General features: G+C 40.7%; 1 protein-coding gene across 2 annotated transcripts in view; it reads left to right on the top strand.

Moving 5' to 3' along the window:
• The first annotated feature begins 2,477 nt into the window (after positions 1-2,477).
• The window catches only part of sbno2 (strawberry notch homolog 2), a 61,362-nt gene continuing 42,953 nt past the window's right edge, over positions 2,478-20,886 (top strand). Inside the window, exons 1-4 of one of the 2 annotated variants that reach the window (XM_018096879.2) lie at positions 2,478-2,676; positions 8,476-8,651; positions 9,217-9,305; positions 10,834-10,933. In XM_018096879.2, the coding sequence (XP_017952368.2) occupies positions 8,526-8,651; positions 9,217-9,305; positions 10,834-10,933 (315 nt within the window). In that variant the 5' untranslated portion in view covers positions 2,478-2,676; positions 8,476-8,525. The remainder of the gene's footprint in view (positions 2,677-8,475; positions 8,652-9,216; positions 9,306-10,833; positions 10,934-20,886) is intronic. The other variant, XM_002937381.5, reaches the window with a different exon arrangement.

Below are 20,886 nucleotides of genomic sequence, written 5' to 3'. Positions count from 1 at the left end.
AATCTTGGAAGAAAACCTCTTGGAGTCTGCAAAAGACTTGAGACTGGGGCGGAGGTTCACCTTCCAGCAGGACAACGACCCTAAACATAAAGCCAGGGCAACAATGGAATGGTTTAAAACAAAACATATCCATGTGTTAGAATGGCCCAGTCAAAGTCCAGATCTAAATCCAATCGAGAATCTGTGGCAAGATCTGAAAACTGCTGTTCACAAACGCTGTCCATCTAATCTGACTGAGCTGGAGCTGTTTTGCAAAGAAGAATGGGCAAGGATTTCAGTCTCTAGATGTGCAAAGCTGGTAGAGACATACCCTAAAAGCCTGGCAGCTGGAATTGCAGCAAAAGGTGGTTCTACAAAGTATTGACTCAGGGGGCTGAATAATTACGCACTCCCCACTTTGCAGTTATTTATTTGTAAAAAATGTTTGGAATCATGTATGATTTTCCTTCCACTTCTCACGTGTACACCACCTTGTATTGGTCTTTTGCAAGCCACTGTAAGAGCTGTATGCATGCAGGTTACCCCATTGTCTTTTCTGAAATGCATAGGTATTTATGAATAAAACATTAAAAATAATTAACTTTGTCCAAGACAGAAGTGTTATTGTAGGGCGGGGGGGAGAAAGGAGAGAGAGCAAACTAGCTCACCCATCATAAATGAGTCATTAAATACAAGCGCTTAATCATACCTCCCAACATTTTGAAAACAGAGAGACAAAAACAAATGGTGCGCCCCCATTTCTGCAAACAAACCCAAAAATGCCACTCCCATTTGACTACATTTGGCAGGTTATTTAAAGTTAGAACACATTTCTGGGGGTTTTGGGGTCCTGTTTTATGTGTTATTACAGTTTTGCTGAAAACTTGTATCGGTTATTGATTGCTTTATATGTTACTCTGTATGTCCAATGTATGTAACCCACTTATTGTACAGCTCTGCGGAATATGTTGGCGCTTTATAAATAAATGTTAATAATAAAAGGTAAAATTGCCCTTCAAGCTGCAAGTCTCAGTTCCCCCAAGAGACCTGTTTAGTTTATTAGTTACAATTCTATCTCAGTGCAGGTGACGCTGGTTAAGATTTCTGGGCTCTCTGTCAAAAGCTACTGTTAATTAAATTTGTATTTTGTTTAGCTTCGGTGCAGGAGATCAAAGGGAAATAAGGGACTTTTAAGTAAGAATCCGGGACTGCAGATTGAGCTATCAAAAGAGGGACTGTCCCGCGAAAATCGGAACTGTTGGAAGGTATGCTTTAATGAGTATAGTGGTACACTAAGGGGCACATTTACTAATCCACGAACGTCCGAAAAGCGTCCGAATGCGTTTTTTTCGTAATGATCGGTATTTTGTGATTTTTTCGTAAATTGTCGCGACTTTTTCGTAGCCATTATGACTTTTTCGTAGCGTTACGACTTGCGCGAATTGTCGTGACTTTTCCGTAGCCATCGCTCCGAGTACGGAAGTGCCATTGAGTCCTATGGGAGGCTTCCAAAATCATGCAAAGTCTGAAAGTTTTGCCCGCCGTTTACGAGCGCTCAATACGAAAAAGTCGCGACAATATACAAGCAAATCTTAACGGCTACGAAAAAGTCGCGACAGTTCGCGCAAGTCGTAACGGCTACGAAAAAGTCTCGACAATTTACGAAAAAGTCGTAATGGCGACGAAAAAGTCGCAAAATGTTTGTTTCCAATCCGAATTTTTCCCATTCGGATTCGTGGATAAGTAAATCAGCCCCTAAGCATTATTTGCATGCTTTTGTCCCAACATGGTGGCCCACACTGGGAGCTCTCTCCCAGCGCAATTGCCATAGTGCTCCTTAAAGGAACAGTAACACCAAAAAATGAAAGAGCTTTAAAGTAATAAAAATATAATGCACTGTTGCCCTGCACTGGTAAAACTGGTGTGTTTGCTACAGTAACACTACTATAATTTATATAATAAGCTGCTGTGTAGTCACGGGGGCAGCCATTCAAGCTGGAAAAAAGGCACAGGTTACATAGCAGATAACAGATAAGTTCTGGAGAATACAATAGTGTTTTATCTGTTATCTGCTATGTGTCTATGCCTTTTCTCCTTTGAATGGCTGCCCCCATGGCTACATAGCAGCTTATTTATATAAATTATAATAGACTTTCTGAAGTAAACACACAACTTTTACCAGTGCAGGGCAGCAGCACATTATATTTTAGTTACTTTTATACACTTTCATTTTTTGGTGTTACTGTTCCTTTAAGCTTTTTGTTCAAAATAGTATTTTCTTCCAGCCAGAGTGCCAGCGTTATTAGCTCTCATCTCCTGTGGGAGTAACAATTGCCCGCTTAAAGGATCAGTAGGTCTGTGTATCACTGGTAAACACCAACAAAATAAAGCAATTGTTTTCCCTTCTTTCCTGTGTAACGCCTACGACCAGCAGCTTAGCTTTGCGTGACACTGAAGCACTCCTCCCTAGTGCACGGCTTCCCCAAGGCGGCTTCGCACAACGTCACGACGCTCTCACACATGGAATGTGACGTCACACTCTCGCGACACGAGACTTGTGACGTCTGTATTAGCTGTCCGGAAGGAACCAAGAAGCTAGACGGTAACGGGGCTCCGGGACTTTTAAACAGCGTTCCAGGACTTCGGGTTGTGTTAAGAAACCCAGGACTATCTGGGGGAAAGTGTAACTGTTGGGCGGTAGGTGTTCAGTTGCGTTATTGCCATCGGAAATGTGTTGCCTGGTTAGGTGTCGACACGTACTATAATCATGCGATGTAAACAGACATTTATTTCCTTGTTCTACAAGTACCTTGGGTTTGTAGCGATATGTTATTGCCAATAGGAACACCGACTAAAATGATCCCATATGTATGCTAACAGTGCTTGTCAGAATGACATGAAGTCACTGTTACCATTGTTTCCTTTATAGTGGAGTTCCTGTACCATACAGTACCTAGAGTTATTATTACAGGCTTACACTTGGGGTTTGTCAGATGTTTAGTTCTACAACTTCCTGCATATAGTTCTGTGGGTTGGCTTATTTAACTATTAATATATCCATTTTTTTCTTTTACTGGCAGTCACATTTTATTCTCAATAAACACTAGGTGGGTGTATGGGATCAGGCAGTAATGCAAAAGAAATCTATGCTAGGTGGATTATAGTATTACAGTACTAAAACAATTTGGTAGTATCAGCCTAATCTTTCTGTAGGTTGAATAACTCAGATGCAACTAGTGTTTACTTTGAAATAGGCCTATGGATGCTTCACCCTGGACACAGTTATACCATATTCTCATTTTGTTGATGCTGGTTTGCTGAAGGGAAGTAGGAGGGGTGTGTAGCCGCTGTCATATCTGGGTTTGCTGGCGATGTCCCCACCCATAACACTGGGAGGTATTGGTGGACTGGATTTTGACACACCATGTTCTAGATGCCCCACCCTTTCATACCTGTAACACCTACACTGGGGATTGTATTTCCCTTCTGGTCGCACAAATGTCTCAGCATAAGTTCAGTTCAGCTTTGGGTATTTTATGTATTTTATTTGGACCTGTAAAGCAAACAGAATAGAAACGTAGCAGGCATAATATACAGACCAATATAATGTTCTACCATTTTTCTTGGGGACAATATTCCTTGGAAGTATAAACATTGTGTTTTCCTTTAGTGGAGCAAGTGGTATCTATGGGGCAGATTTATCAAAATGCGAGATTAGAATTAATCACAGAAAAATGTACCCACTTGCAGTTCATTCCTATAGGAGTTTTAGAAGTGCATTTAGTAAATGGTGAGTTCTAACGTTCACCTATTGATAAATACCCTTCCAAAAATTCCATAGGAATGAATAGAAAGTGGGGGAATTTTGCTGTGACGAATTCTAATAGCACATTTTAATAAATCTGCCCCTAAGTATCTGTCTGTCTTTCTGTCTATCTCTATTTTATCAGAAACTTTGATTGCTATTTAGTTAGATCTTCTAAGACAGTTTGAAGTTGGTCTTTTTTTTAAATATATATATATATATATATATATATATATATATATGTGTTGCTATGGTCCTGCTTACTCTAGTAACCAGACACTGCTTGCAGTGGTGGAGTGGAATTTGAACAGGAGAGGGTGTCAATAGATAGAACAACAAAACAGAATATCAAAACAGATCTTTCCAATCAATTCCAATCTATTTATTTTAATTATTGCTTGAAAAATTGTATTTGTATAGCGGTTATGTATGTTTTTTCCTTTGGGTTTTAACCCTTTTTGTGAAAACGTACCCTAAAACCCAAAATAAATCCCAAAATAGCTCCAAATAAAGGAATAAACAATATATAAACAACTTTCATTGGGATGGTAATTTCAAAGTGTACCCGATCTTAACTTAATCATAGGCACTTAATCATAGGCAAGAACACACAGTCAGGAGAGATTTAAGGGCTCTGCACACGGGGAGATTAGTCGCCTGCGGCAAAACTCCCCGAGTTGCCTACCCCTGCCATCCCACCGGCGAACATGTAAGTCGCCGGTGGGATGGCAGACGCGGAGGGGCGATTTCAGGAAATCGCCGAAAAAGACTCGCTTTACACGCCACAAACCTACATCCCCCTTGCAAATTCATCTCTAAGTCGGGATCATTAAAAAGAACCGGAATGAGACTATCAACTATACCTCTAATCCTATAGAATTGATTACTATATGCCGTCCCAAAGGTGGGTACTCAGTTATCTAGAGCTGGGCGGTATGACCAAAAATTTATATCACGATATTTTTCAAAATTATATCGGTGTCACAGTATTTGACGGTATTTTTTTTTTCCATGCATGATTAGATGTTAACCCCATTTCCTAATAAATTTTTAATATTAAAAATCAGAGTCAGGCAAGCGAAGGATCAGCAACAGAAAGTCGTAAGGTAAATCAGGCAGGCTTAGTTTTCCCAGGCAAGGCCGCAGTCAACATAGCACAGGAGGAGGCGTTTGATAGGTTTATATACCCCCCACGCATGCGCAGAACCGGCGCCGTCAGCACGTCGCGGACGTGCACGCTTTGACATGTACGTGCGCTTTGACGCACGCGCACCTGGACGTGCGTGCGCAACGTCCCACGGACAATGGGACGCGCGCGAGACCGGGCCGCACGGGTGAGTACCCTGACACCCCGGTATTGCGGTATCTGAAAAATGAATATAGTTTTAAAAAAAAAAAACACCGGTATTCAGTATTAAACGGTATATCGCCCAGCCCTACAGTTATCCTTATTTATCTTATCCTTACTAGAATCCTTGTTCATAAGTAAGTCCGACCTCTCAGTTCGTAGTGCTTTAGTGAAAGCTGTAGATAATGACTTTAGAGTATAACCGCAATCCAAAAATCTGTCTCGCAAGAGACAGGCCTGTTCTAAAAAGGCCTCATCGGTACTACAGTTTCTCCGCAAACGATAGAATTGCCCCAAGGGGATACCCCTAAACAAATGACCCTGATGGCAGGAGTCTGCCCTTTAAAGGGAATTGCCCGCACAGGCTTTCCTGAAGATAGTAGTAATATTAGTAATGTGCAGGTTTACCCTTAGGTCAGGAGGGTTAAGGTCCCCATACACGGGCCGATAGTAGCTGCCAATATTGGTCCCTTGGCCAGATATCGATCGGCCAGGTTAGAAAAACCAGTCGGATCGGGAACCGCATCGGCTCGTTGATGTGGTCCCCGAACCAACTGCCCCATTGCCGCATGTAGAATTCGATCGTTTGGCCACAGGGCCAATTCGATCGAATTCGCCTACATGCCTCCTCGATATCGCCCACCCGTAGGTGGGGATATTGGGTGAAGATCCACTCGCTTGGCGACATCGCCAAGCGAGCGGATCTGCCTTAGGGTTGAAATTTGGCCAATCATTGCAGATTCATTGTAGGTTTGGAATTGAGTGTGGGTCTTCCTCTGCCCCTAAATTTTCCCTGTCTTGAAACCTAAGGTCCACGCAGAAGCAGTGTACAGAGTGGAAAGATATGGGTTGGGTGCAGTGTTGGTCCTACAATGGCAACATCTTGTGGACTAAGGTCGGTCGCGGGTTAGGGTCAGGTGTGTTTTGAGTTTTTCCTGACCCGCGCATCACAAATGTAAATATAATGGCCTAAAATACGTACATATTAAAAAAAATCTTTCTGTATAGAGTGCCTTGTTACATGCCTCCCAGGTGTGGGTGTGCACTTCCTAGAGCAGCACATTGGTTATGCAGGAGTTTCAGAGTTCCTTTATTCTAGAGACCTGGGGAATTCCCAAAGCATTTTCCTTCCTCAAATTTCCTGGGGGTGTCACGTTTTACATGTAATTTCTTTAATAATACCAGAGCAGAATTGATCATGTCACCATCCAAACCTCCCTACATTTTCAGAAACAGATTAATTTTATGAAATGTATGTGGTCAGGTAACCAAACCAGTCTAGGGACAAGCACAAGACTTTTACAGTGTTTAGAAAGACTTTGCAATCACACAGCTTATTACTTTTTCTTTCTGTTTTGTGTTTACACACCCAAGCAGCTAGGTTGTTCTGCTTGTTACTGGATAAGCTTCACTAGAATGCATGCATAACCATAATGTTAGATTTCTCATACACTGAATTACTGCTAAACATACCTATTGGGCTTCTCAGTGTACTGAGCTTGACTCTGACTTTGGTACCTATTCTTCACGTTTGTGTGAGTTTTCTTTCTGTTCTTTGTTTTCTTTCCACACTCCAAAAATATACAGGCAGGCTAACTGTCTATAGTGTTTGTAACTGACTATATGTCTAGTCTTATAGTGCTGGGGTACTGAATTAAATTTTAGCCAGCAATCTAAATGTAGTCTGTATGTTCTCCCAGTGTCTGCATGTGGTTCCTTTAGGGATCTGGCACACAGGGAGATTAGTTGCCCGCAACAAATCTCCCTGTTCGTGGGTGACTAATCTCCCCGAAATGCCATCCCACCGGCGAAAATGTAAACCGCCGGTGGGATGGCATACGCGGCGGCGCAATTTCAGTGAAATTGCAGAAGTTAATTTGAGAGGAAACTTCTGCGATTTCACTGAAATCGCGCCACCGCGTATGCCATCCCACCGGCGATTTTCGCCGGTGGGATGGCATTTCGGGGAGATTAGTCGCCCGTGAACAGGGAGATTTGTCGCGGGCAACTAATCTCCCAGTGTGCCAGAGCCCTTAGACACAACAATTTTCTCCCACACTCCCAAACATAGAGACAGCTTTATTGGCTCCTGATAAAATTAGTTCTCATCTGCATAAATGCAATAGGGACCTTAGATTGTGAGCTCCAGAGTAGCAGGCACTGATGTGGATGATGTATATTCTCTGTAAAGTATTGCGGAAATGTGTCAGCACCGTATAAATGGAGCATAATAATGCTTCTTATTTTGGGGGGTATTGTTGCATGGGTGCCATTTTGCTCAGTTCACAATCTTGGGAAATGCACATGAACTGTAACATTTGTTCCTAAATCTAACCCATTGTATGTTTCCCTTTGTCTTGGTAATTACATGTGTGGTCCTGAAGAAATAAGATCATAAATTCTCCTTTCCTTACATCTATGAGTTTAAAACTGAACAGTTGTTGCAGTGTTTGCAACAGTAACATTTTATTTTAGTGAAATTAGCCTATCTATTTCTTCTGCCCAAGTCTTTGTGATCATTTTTTTTTTTTTTAGATTTCCTCTAGGTTGTGAAAATTGGAAGTTTCATTTGTAAGTCCAAAAGATGTTGCTCAATAAGAAAATGAGAGAAGTTATTCCAGTGCTTGGCTAGGCTGTATAGATGCTAAATGAGATATCTCAGACATATACCCAGCTGGAATTGCTTATACTGACCAGCTCTGTTTCATATTGTTTCCTGCTTGTACTTGTAGCTCTGCTCTGTGAAACTGAATCCGCTATATTGGTATACCAAAACCTTATTTGCATATGCAGATTATGCTATGAAAGGTTAAAGAGAGCCACACACGCAGCGCACATTCAAAATGTTTCAACTTCTCTGTTTATGTGATTTTAAGGATTCGGTTCACCCTCACATGGATTTGGCTGAATCTGAATTCTGCTGAAAAAAGGCAGACTCTTGACTAAATCCCCAACCGAATCTTGGCTTTGGTGAATCCTCAATTTTTTCGCCTAAATACAATTAGCAAATGCACATGCAGCCTGAGGCTCTGGCAAGCATGTATTGCCTACTAAGTATGGTATTTTTTTGCATAGATTAAAGCTGCAAAATTTGCTAAGAATGTTAAAATAATTTCTAAGTATATTTTTCTAATCAAGACTTACCTAAAAATTTTTTAGAGAACAACAAATATTGGCCAGTATGTTGTCCAGACGTAAAGCTCCCAGATAATATACTAGAAGCATATGCTAATTAGGGTTTTGTTCGGTATTCAGCCGAATCCTGTAACATGGATTTGGGGGTTCGGCCGAACCCAAAAACTGGGTTTGGTGCATCCCTACATCTAACTTATTTTTTCAACAGGTGTCTAGTTCCACCGGCATCACTGACACCATGCAGCAGCAGGGACCCTAATGATCTGCACACTATCTGTAATGGACCGGGGGGGTGGATACACATATCCTGAGCTACAGCACGCAGCCAACGAAATGAGCCCAGCAGCTGCTATGCTTTACCAACCAAGCCAGCCTGACTCTGAGGTGAGGAATGTTTTCCAGGCTACAATACTAGTTTATTGCTACAGTATACATACAGCTTCAGGATATACCCATAAAATATAGGTGTCATGGCCAAGCAGTGGTTCAGTTCATACACAACAGACCTCCAGGATGGCTAAATACATGGCTGTGCAGACTATTTTTGTCCAACTTTTGATCAGTTAACAAGGTTTATATTTGATGTCCGTGTAACTGCAGACAAATAGTTGGAAGTTGGAGGTATGCAGTAAATGAGTTATGTAATTGTTAGGTTTAGTGGACAGTTATTTTTATTTGACTTTTATCAGATACATATGTAAGCTACAAAAGGTAGCGTAAAACATATTCTTTGTGAATCACATAATTAAACTTTAGAAAGTAAGTGTAATTTTAAAGTATATTTCAGAACTGTATGAAACTAGAAAATGTGGGGAGTATGTGTAATTTTTTTTTTATTATTAGATGCATTTGTAAGCATATGGAAGTTATCCCTTTCTGCTAGTGGAGTACAAATTTAGGATTACTAGGAGTGAAAGTATTTTCTGATGCCCCTTTGCTGTGATTTCAGACCGCAACGCCGGCTGGCAACCTGTGGACCCATAACACATATTCACCTGCTCATTGCTTGCCCCATGCTTCTCTTACCAGCCCAAGTCAGTAAGTTCCTCCTTTCCCTTTTTTGCCTTCTTATTGATGCTTACATTTCGTGACCAGCACCAGCAAATACATTTTTTCGGTAATTTTTGTTTACTTTGCTTTAGCTGTAGCAAACTTTGCACTCTTTGTCACTTTGTTCTTGGCTTTGTACAGTTGCCATCCCCCAAACATCTCATAATTTTGTTTCCCTCCTACAGATTTATCTATCATTTATCCTGTGTTTCTTTTACTTGGTTGTTGCCCAAGTTAATTCTTGTACTTTTCCTCATAATACCATGCCGCACTGCTGTCTCTATGTTTTCCATCTTTATGTAATTTTTCCAAACCATGAACACTGCCCATACAAGTTATATTTGGTTGACCAAACAAGTGGATCTTTAATCAAATCATCCATCTACGTGATGGATTAAAATTAGCTCATTACAATTAGATCAGCCTGGGTGACAATAGAATATCTTGGGCAAATATTATATATGGTTGTATATAGACCGATATGTTTCATTGCAGAGGGGATTTTCTACCCAGTCAGAAACTAAATAAGCCTTAGTCAGTTTTTGGTCCTATAAACTTGACTTTACTCTGCACATTTATTCAAATGAGGTTGAATCGGCAGCTGATGTCTATGTATAGTCACTTTTTAGTTCTCTTAGACCTCTCATCTATTTTTAGATTTATGTTCTCTCTCCCCCACACCCCCTTCATTCTTACTGCAGAATTTTCATTTGTATTGTGATTTCTTTCTCATTTTCCCAACCTTTGCATCCTTCAGTGTTGTCCTACATTTACTGTGTAGCGAGCAGATTATGCAGTATACCATAAACAGTTATGACATAGTCTGTGGAGCCCTTTGCTGGAGACCATAACATCTCTCTGATGTAGCTACTCACAAGCCATTAGTTGGACAGCTCTATTTTAGAACTTGCATCTCACATCTGTTGAGCCAACATCACCAGTGATGTTGCACATAGCAACTTGTAGGTGACTGTTCAACTTCAATGTGGATTGGTTGCTATGGGCAACGGTGATGTTATCTTACACATATGCCCCTATGTTTACTATTATTTGTCTTTTTGTCTTGTGTTAAGCCTGCAGTGTGCGTGTAGCTATTTTCTAGTCCTTCATATATAAATTACTGTGTCTTTAGGAGCTCCAGGAGAGGGCACACATTTCTCTCTTACATACCCACACAGTTTTTCTTGGTTTTCTGTCCTGTATTCAACCCAGCTAGATCATTTTGTTCTATCCTCTTTGAAAACCTTTTCATTTATTATAATGTTTTTTTTTATTTCTGTGTCGCTGTTTTCCATTTACTCAGCCTTTTTTTGAACTTTCATTTTCTCTCAGTCTAGTTGCTTATTGTATCAGAATATTTTGTGTCAATTTCACATCTGACAAATGTTTCTCTCCTTTTTGCTACTGTTCTCATATCCTAGCTTGTTTTTCCATATTCCTTTTGTGCTTCTTTCCTAAGAACCTTCTCTTAAGTTACTTTTAATCTTTAAATCATAATATTTTCTTCCCTCCTTAGACCATTTTTGAATTACCCAGCGCATTCAAACTTTTTCCAAGACTTAGCCTCTCAGAGATTCTCCTCTTCCTTCTCAGGTTTAAGCTACTGCGACTTTCAGGTGGGTCATGTCTGTAACGTACCTTGTATTCTCTCTGTAATGCTCATCCTGACTTATGCTTCTTTATTATTTTATTTTTTTATGTTGTGTACATTTGCAGGTAAAGGGAACTCATCCTTGTGATTTTTACATTCTAAGGGCCATAATTACTGTTATATTAAAATTCTCACCTTTCCCAATTTTTTATATTGTAAATTGGAGAAAGAGAGTTATGCACTTATTTGCTACATTTTAGTTTGTTTGGGGTTTTTTTGTGTTTTGGTTTTTTTTTTTTTTGCTGTTGTAGCTGTAGGGGATTTTTTCTTGTGGTTTCAACCCCTGAAGAATGTTTTTATTGTCAATTTTCACTTGGTTTTGCTCTGTGTTGAGGTAGAATGATTTGTTAATGCACCCCGGTGCAATTGTAAACCCTATTTACCACATCCACACACCACCAACTCCCCCCATTTAACTGTTCTCGGTTGATTGCCCCATATGTTTGGGCCTAAGCCTAATGCCTAATAAAAGTTTAGAAATTATAAGTGTCTTCTTGTATAGGAAGGTACATGTAAAGTGGAAAAAAATCTTGCTAGGAAAATGCAGTAAAATGGTTGAAATGTTTATGCTGGGATATAGAGGGGCATACCTGTGCAATGGTTTTTCTGTGTGCAAGAGTGTATGAGTGGGGTTGTTTCAGGTATTGTAATGAATGCAGTGTTCCAGTACTGCCCTCCAGTTACTAACAGGTATGTCTTGACTGAGGAAGAGGAGTGTTTAGAGGAATTTTTGTAAATTATGACATGTAATCCAGAAAATGGTAAGAGGGATAATGGCAAGATGAGGCCTCCATAATTTATTTTTATAAATTAGGAATATAAAAAGTTTTGCTCACAAGGCTATGTGTAAGGGTTAATCTCTTTAACTCTGTCTGTGCTTCTCTGCACTGTATCTAAGCAGTCACGAACCGGTTCGATTTAATCTGTGCGTCGGCGAAACATCTGATATCGTCTGCGCATGTGCGCTGATCAGGAAACTTGTACAAACGATACAACCAGTATGTGTATTGCAAATAAGTACCCCTTTATTTTGTTTTGATATTAACAAAATTGTGTAAATTCAGCATTAAGCAATTTTAACCCTATCACTATGGTGCCTTCCATGGGAAAGATGCTCAGACAGCTGTAAGAAGGAGTATTTTATTAAAACCCCATATGGCCTTTGCCTCAGTAGGAAAAGTCTTTTAAATATTGCTTGCTGACTTGCACTGTTGTATGATAAACTGCATACCAAGGAATTTTTTTAGTGCAGCGTACTGCTATTGCTATCTGCCATTATTGTGGAATCTACTTGTATATTTAAATGAGAAACTATATTCTAACATTTACTTATAGACATATATATTACAGGGTACATATTTGTATGCAACAAAAGTATATCATGAAGTGTTCGTTGTTTTAGTAAGACTGCTAAATACTTCAATTGCCTTACAGCAGAAATTCTGGCTTGTATAAGCATGCTGTATACCCTATGTCAGGATCTATTTTCTTTTAAATGTTGACGTAATAAGCTAGGTTGAAAAAGAAACAAGTCTATCGAGTTCAACACTAAAAGTTTAACTCTATTTACGCTGATACAGAGAAGTGGAAATATCAATTAGTAGGCTAATTATAAATATTTCAGTAAAACTATATGTCGTCTTCCCTATAAGTATGTCAGGATAACATTCAGGACTTTGATATCTGTGTAAGTGCTTCACTAGGAAGTAGTATCATTTAAAGGGCATGTCAACCCCAAAAATAATATTTTGCATAATGAAAGAAAACATAATTCTAAGCAACTTTCCAATATGAAATAATTAAAAATTTGTAGTGCTTCAAACGTTATTTGTAAATGTAATTGCTATTGAAAGCTGCATTTGCTGAACTTCTGGTTGTTACATTTTAAACAATGTTGCAAAGGTCTTGCTTCTCCAGCAAGGCAGGTCTGTCAGTCTGCTGCCTTGTGTTACAATGTTTCAGCAGTCTGAGCCACCAGGGCAGAGAATAGAAAGCACAGGCAAACACTGCTTCTAATAGCAATTATAAATACAAATAACTCAAAAACCATTACAAAGTTGTAAGATATTCTTATTATTTATGGGGTCCTATTAATTTTGTAAATTCTTCTGTTTTCTTTTTTTATTGTAAGATTTGGTTTCCTGCTATGGACTAAGCTTGTAGGTCCTCTGACATGTATAACAGCCAATGACACTCAGTCTAGCATAAAGGTGGCCATACACGTGGCGATCCGACGATGTTTCGTACGACCATCGGTCGCACGAAACATCGTAAGATCCGCCACACACCATTCAGGGCTGAATCGGCAGGTAAGGAGGTAGAAACAATAGGATTTCTACCTCCTTCTGCCGATTCAGCTCTGAAGGGAGAATTTTGGTCAGGCGCCTTCTATGGCGCCCGATCAAAATTTTCAAACTTGTCCGATCGGCGAGTCGTCCGATATCGGCAGCTTCCTGCGATATCGGTCGACTCGCCGACATGCCATACACGCACCGATTATCGTACGAAACGAGGTTTCGTACGATAATATCGGTGCGTGTATGGCCACCTTTAGGCTCCTTCCACAATTAATGGATACCGGGGTGTAGCTGAATGCTCAAGCAGTTTTGCACCAAAATACGCCCCCCTGTGTCTGCACCCAGGCCAACACAATGGCTGCGGGTGTCGTCACATCAATAAGCTTTTTGAAGCGAAGGGGTGGATTCTCAGCCTGCGGATAAATGCAGGCCGATAAGCTTCAAGAAGATTATTAATGTGCCTGCACCCAGAGCCATAGTGTCGGCCTGGGCGCAGACAAACAGAGCGTATTTTGGCATGACCCTCCTTGAGTATTCAGTTTTGCTCTGATATGCATTCTGTGTGCCTACACCCAGGCCGAAGCATTGGCGCCGGGTGCAGGAACAACAATAAGCTTTTTGGAGCGTAGGGATGTATTTTTTGCCTGCGTTTATCCTTTATCCATACCATGTAGCAGAAGCCTTAAGTTAACTTTTTTGCTGGGACCTCTATCGACTAGCAGACATTTGTCTGGGCTCTGTTTGTTCATATTTTCTTAACTAAGTTATTGTATGTACTTTTGTGGCTTTGAGGTTAAGCATTGTCCAATATGTACATCCTTCTCACATTCAGCAAGAGGGCTTTACCATATTTTGTGTCCCTATGGACATCCTGCAGTGGGGCAGGTCCATATGGCTGCTTTTAGGGCTAGTGGGTGCGTATAGTTTTTAAATTATTTGCTTTCTTCTTCTAACTCTTTCTGCTTTCAAATAGAGCTGGGCGGTATGACCAAAAATTTATATCACGGTATTTTTCAAAATTATATCGGTGTCACAGTATTTTTTTTTCCATGCATGATTAGGTGTTAACCCCATTTCCTAATAAATTAGAGAATAATTACTGCAGTATTGAAAGGCAAGCGAAGGATCGGCAACAGAAAGGCGTAAGGTAAATCAGGCAGGCTTAGTTTCCCAGGCAAGGCCGCAGACAACATAGCACAGGAGGAGGCGTTTGATAGCTTTAAATACCCCCCACGCATGCACAGAACTGGCGCCGTCAGCGCGTCGCGGATGTGTTGTGCGTGCGCAACGGACAACGGGACGCGCGAGACCGGGCCGCACGGGTGAGTACCCTGACACCCCGGTATGGGGGTATCTGAAAAATGAATATAGTTTTTAAAAAAAACACCGGTATTCGGTATTAAACGGTATATCGCCCAGCCCTACTTTCAAATGGGGTCACTGTCCCAGTAGCCAAAAGAAACTATTCCTCTGTGAGGCTACAGTTTTTTTTATTGTTGTTGCTTTTTATAACTTTCTATTCAAGTCCTTCCAACTCATATACCAGATTCTTTTTCAAAGCACTCCCTAGTTGCTAAGGTAATTTGGACCCTAGCAACCAGGTAGCTGCTGAAAATCCAAATTGGAGAGCTGCTGAACAAAACTAGAAATAATCAAAAACTGCAAGTAATATTTGTACATATTTCATATTATATATTTTTAGTTTTGACTGAGCTTTGCTCTGTCTGCTGGTTTCTTCTCATTTTTATCTTTTCTGGACTTACATTGTCCACAATGTAAGTCGCCGGTGGGATGGCACACGTGGCAGCGCGATTTCGGGAAATCGCCGAAGTTGCCTCGCAAGGCTTTTTCAGCGATTTTCCGAAATCGCGCCGCCGCGTGTGCCATCCCACCGGCGATTTACATTGTCGCCGGTGGGATGGCAACTGGCGGCAACTCGGGGAGATTAGTTGCCCGCGAACAGGGAGTTTTGTCGCGGGCGACTAATCTCCCCGTGTGCCAGAGCCCTTAGTGCATGTATTAAAAAGCTTTTATTATTTAAACTTTCTATGCACCCACATGTATTGTAAAGCATGACTGATACTAAGAAAGGACTTTGTAAGGAGAATGAATGTGAAGAGTGAAAGAATCTCACAAACTTTACCCTTTTTTTTTGCAATTAAAGGCTTTAAGTTTAGCATTTTAATCAAATGCCATTTCCAAGGGCTTAAAGGGGGTAGGACATTGGTACTTTAAGGACTAAGTGCAGATCTCAAGGAGAAACTCTAGATTTTGAGAAAGTACAGACCTTTTAAGTCCACTGAAGAACCAAACAACAAAGGCATCCTCTGCCCAACCTTTATTAGTCAAAGCTATTTAAGCAATACTTTGACAACGTTAAGTTTTCTGAGAAACTTTTGAGAATCCAAAATTCGTTGAAAAATACTTTAAAAAGTTAGTCCCATTGTCATGTTTGCAAAAAGGCATATACAGTGGAGGAAATAATTATTTGACCCCTCACTGATTTTGTAAGTTTGTCCAATGACAAAGAAATGAAAAGTCTCAGAACAGTATCATTTCAATGGTAGGTTTATTTTAACAGTGGCAGATAGCACATCAAAAGGAAAATTGAAAAAATAACTTTAAATAAAAGATAGCAACTGATTTGCATTTCATTGAGTGAAATAAGTTTTTGAACCCCTACCAACCATTAAGAGTTCTGGCTCCCACAGAGTGGTTAGACACTTCTACTCAATTAGTCAACCTCATTAAGGACACCTGTCTTAACTAGTCACCTGTATAAAAGACACCTGTCCACAGAATCAATCAATCAAGCAGACTCCAAACTCTCCAACATGGGAAAGACCAAAGAGCTGTCCAAGGATGTCAGAGACAAAATTGTAGACCTGCACAAGGCTGGAATGGACTACAAAAGCATTAGCAAGAAGCTGGGAGAGAAGGTGATAACTGTTGGTGCGATTGTTCGAAAATGGAAGGAGCACAAAATGACCATCAATCGACCTCACTCTGGGGCTCCACGCAAGATCTCACCTCGTGGGGTGTCAATGATTCTGAGAAAGGTGAAAAAGCATCCTAGAACTACACGGGAGGAGTTAGTTAATGACCTCAAATTAGCAGGGACCACAGTCACCAAGAAAACCATTGGAAACACATTACACCACAATGGATTAACATCCTGCAGGGCTCGCAAGGTCCCCCTGCTCAAGAAGGCACATGTGCAGGCCCGTCTGAAGTTTGCCAATGAACACCTGAATGATTCTGTGAGTGACTGGGAGAAGGTGCTGTGGTCTGATGAGACCAAAATAGAGCTCTTTGGCATTAACTCAACTCGCTGTGTTTGGAGGAAGAAAAATGCTGCCTATGACCCCCAAAACACCGTCCCCACCGTCAAGCATGGGGGTGGAAACATTTTGCTTTGGGGGTGTTTTTCTGCTAAGGGCACAGGACAACTTATTCGCATTAACAGGAAAATGGACGGAGCCATGTATTGTGAAATCCTAACCGACAACCTCCTTCCCTCTGCCAGGAAACTGAAAATGGGTCGTGGATGGGTGTTCCAGCACGACAATGACCCAAAACATACAGCAAAGGCAACAAAGGAGTGGCTCAAGAAGAAGCACATTAAGGTCATGGAGTGGCCTAGTCAGTCTCCGGACCTTAATCCAATAGAAAACCTATGGAGGGAGCTCAAGCTCAGAGTTGCACAGAGACAGCCTCGAAACCTTAGGGATTTAGAGATGATCTGCAAAGAGGAGTGGACCAACATTCCTCCTAAAATGTGCGCAAACTTGGTCATCAATTACAAGAAACGTTTGACCTCTGTGCTTGCAAACAAGGGTTTTTCCACTAAGTATTAAAGGAACAGTAACACCAAAAAATGAAAGAGCTTTAAAGTAATAAAAATATAATGCACTGTTGCCCTGCACTGGTAAAACTGGTGTGTTTGCTACAGTAATACTACTATAATTTATATAATAAGCTGCTGTGTAGCCATGGGGGCAGCCATTCAAGCTGGGAAAAAGGAGAAAAGGCACAGGTTACATAGCAGATAACAGATAAGTTCTGTAGAATACAATAGTGTTTTATCTGTTATCTGCTATGTGCCTGTGCCTTTTCTCCTTTGAATGGCTGCCTCCATGGCTACATAGCAGCTTATTTATATAAATTATAGTAGACTTTCTGAAGTAAACACACAACTTTTACCAGTGCAGGGCAGCAGCACATTATATTTTAGTTACTTTTATACACTTTCATTTTTTGGTGTTACTGTTCCATTAAGTCTTTTTTTGTTAGAGGGTTCAAAAACTTATTTCACTCAATGAAATGCAAATCAGTTGCTATCTTTTATTTAAAGTTATTTTTTCGATTTTCCTTTTGATGTGCTATCTGCCACTGTTAAAATAAACCTACCATTGAAATGATACTGTTCTGAGACTTTTCATTTCTTTGTCATTGGACAAACTTACAAAATCAGTGAGGGGTCAAATAATTATTTCCTCCACTGTATTGGAGATTGTAGTATGCTGTTACTTTTAAACGGGACATTTAAATCTTTTCTCCTGGGGATGGTATATACTTTTTTCCCATAAGCCTTTGTAATGATTTGGTGTAGTTTCTTCCAAGAAGCGTATTCCCCTCAGAGAGAAGCTAACACTAGTTTTATTTGGAGGCAGAATCTGCTTTCTAAAGTCCTAACAATAGAGCTCTTCTTGAAGATACAGACAGTGCCACTGTTTTAAATGCCAAATAGACTAGTTGCAATGAGGTGTCTACCACGAATCCAACCAACAACTTTAATTCAGACATCTCACAAAAGTTTAGGCCATCTCACAACTTTTCATCCACACATTAATCAGTCTAAATATAGAGGCCAAGGCAACATTCGGTCTACATGCTTCACCACCCAAAGCTTTTTTTTAAGATTTCTTAAGATTTTTCTCAAGGTTATTTTCGGCAAACAACAGTGTCTTATCAGTTCCATGTTTGTTTTAAAGATGCAGCGAAAAATGCCACATGTCAGAAATGAAACCAACTGCGCTTACTGTCCATTGACCTGATTGGTGGAATTAACCCATGTTGGTACCATGGGTGACTTGGAAAATATAGTTAAATCCTGCAGTTATTTATTTAGGGTGAAGACATGCTGAGCTGCTAAGAGCAGCTACTTTTTCATGGCTGCTAAATGCCAGAAAATACCCTGCCAAAGACAATACCGAGAATTGCCTCTGCTAAAACACACGTAGAGACAATTATCAGTAAATGATCAGTGTTGTCTATTTTAGTAGCCACGACATGTAGCTGCTACTAGTAGCTCAATGTGTCTTCACCCTTACTGATACCCTTACCCTTACAAAGGTGAGCTCCCCTTTTAAAGGAGAAGGAAAGGCTAAGTCACTTGGGGGTGCCAAAATGTTAGGCACCCCCAAGTAACTTTAATCGCTTACTTTGTACCCCGGACTGGTGCCCCTGTTAGGAGAAAACAGCACCAGCCCGGGGTACCTGTAGCGAGTGCTTCCTCCTTCCTGCTTCGTTTTGCCGGGACCCCACGACTGGCGCATGCGCATTAGAGTGAAAAGCCGACTTCTCTGTTAAAGTTCGGTTTTTTCCCTCTACTGCGCATGTGCGCAGTCAGGAATCGCTGCAGCTACCCCGGGATGGTGCGGTTCTCTCAGAACAGGGGCACCAGCCTGGGGTAAAAGGTAGGCAATTTAAATCACTTGGGGGTGCCAAAGCACATCCTTCATAGATATTAGCTGCCGATTACTTGTTTTTACTTAAATTTGAAAAGTTTTTCATGATTTCATGGCATTTATCTTTTGTTGATTCCCCCCAAAATATAATATTTGCATTTTGCAAGGTTCCCATAAAAGCAACTCAAGAGTTCTGGAAACTCTTGAGAATTTTCCAGTAAGTGGATTCATAGAAAGATGTCTCTTATAAGAATTAATAAATAATAATAATGTGCCAGTTTATGAATTACAACGCTTATCTCCTTGTAATTCTATTTTTTTTTCACTGCAACCATTAGACACGTTTCTCTATGCTGCCATCCATATATGATCCATTTACTCTTCCAACAATGCTCCTCACACATCCTGACGTGTCCCCACTGCCACTGCACTCCCTCCCATCACTTGACCCTCCCCTGTGTCTGACTGCAGTCCTGTGGTGACCCATGCTGTAAGTTGCGTAATGTTGTGCAGAGATATTTCCAGTAATGCCTGTGTAAGTGATTGAGAAGAATGCATAGACTATGCTTATAATATTATGCTGCTTCTTACCTGCAAGCTACATACAAATAGATAATGTTAACCACTTCATACAAAAACCTTTTCCTTTTCTATCCACCTATTATTAATTTTGTTTTTTGTATTGTGCACAAAAAAATTATACTTAAAGCTACTATTCTTGCATGCGTGTCCTACTTAATTATGTTATTGAATAACAAATCCTACTTTAGAACGAGTTCTCAGTGATGTTTTTCATAGTAGTTTTCTGTGTTTCATTTTTTTTGTTTTTGAAGAAACTGAAATATGCTAGTTGCATAGGTTTTTTGTACACTAACTTTTTGTAAATCAGCAATAACTTTTTGGGGTTGTAACATTGTACACTGCTTTGAGTGTTTGTGGCCGATTACCTCAACTGTTAGACCTGTAGGTCAGTCGGTCATGGGCCAAATCAGGCCCATGTATGGCCACCTTTAAAACTGCTGTTATTGCTACAAAACAAAAGTCAGTCAGGCCAGTCCACACAAGGACTACCAAATACCAATAACAGCCCTATTTTGGCACCCCCGGGAACTTTTTTCATTCTCGTGTCGCTCCCCTACTCTCTTTACATATGAATGTGGCTTACAGGTAAAAAAGGTTGGGGACCCCTGCACTAGACTAACAATAAATTATTGTATTAAACTGTAGGCATTATCACAGGACCAAGCTTATCCTGAAATGATTGTTTAAAAGTATGATTTGCCCATCAACGAAAACGACCATTTCAAGCATTATCATCTAGTTCAGTGCTGTCCAACTGGCGGCCCGTGACCCCCCTCTCTGTGGCCCCCCCACCTGTCTGGCTGCTTTGATGGTTTAACTTTTGTAAACTTTAAATGGTATCAGTACTGAGATTAACTGGCCCCCTGCATGGTTCTCAACTCAGATTCAGGCTGTAATCCCCCTGTTTTGTTTAAAAATGTAATCCCCTGTACTGTTCACACCTTTTAATCCCTGCATTGTTCACCCCCTGCAGTGTTTACACCTCAGGCTCAGGCTGTAATCACCCACATTGTTCTCCTGTTCACACCTCAGACATTGTATGTACTGCCTGGACTATGTTGCCTGTATGGAGTATGGCACATAGGCAAAATAGGGCAGGGAGGATATGGAACACACACAGGCAGCATAGGGTAGGCAGAGTATAGCACACACAGGCATCATAGGGCAGGCAGAGTGCTGCCTGTGTGTGCCATACTCTGCCTACCCTATGCTGCCTGTGGGAAGGTGTGTAATTATATGCTGGGGGTTGCTGTGCTATCCACAGGGGAGGAGGAGGCATATGGATTTAAGGGTATGTCTTAATATGACATAATATAATTCTTTCACATATGAATGGTGGTTGATATCCC

This window comes from Xenopus tropicalis, chromosome 1 (genome assembly GCF_000004195.4).
Source record: "Xenopus tropicalis strain Nigerian chromosome 1, UCB_Xtro_10.0, whole genome shotgun sequence".
NCBI classification, from domain to species: Eukaryota; Metazoa; Chordata; class Amphibia; order Anura; family Pipidae; genus Xenopus; species Xenopus tropicalis.
The sequence above is the reverse complement of the archived record's forward strand: the minus strand, read 5'-3'. Positions and strand labels throughout refer to the sequence as shown.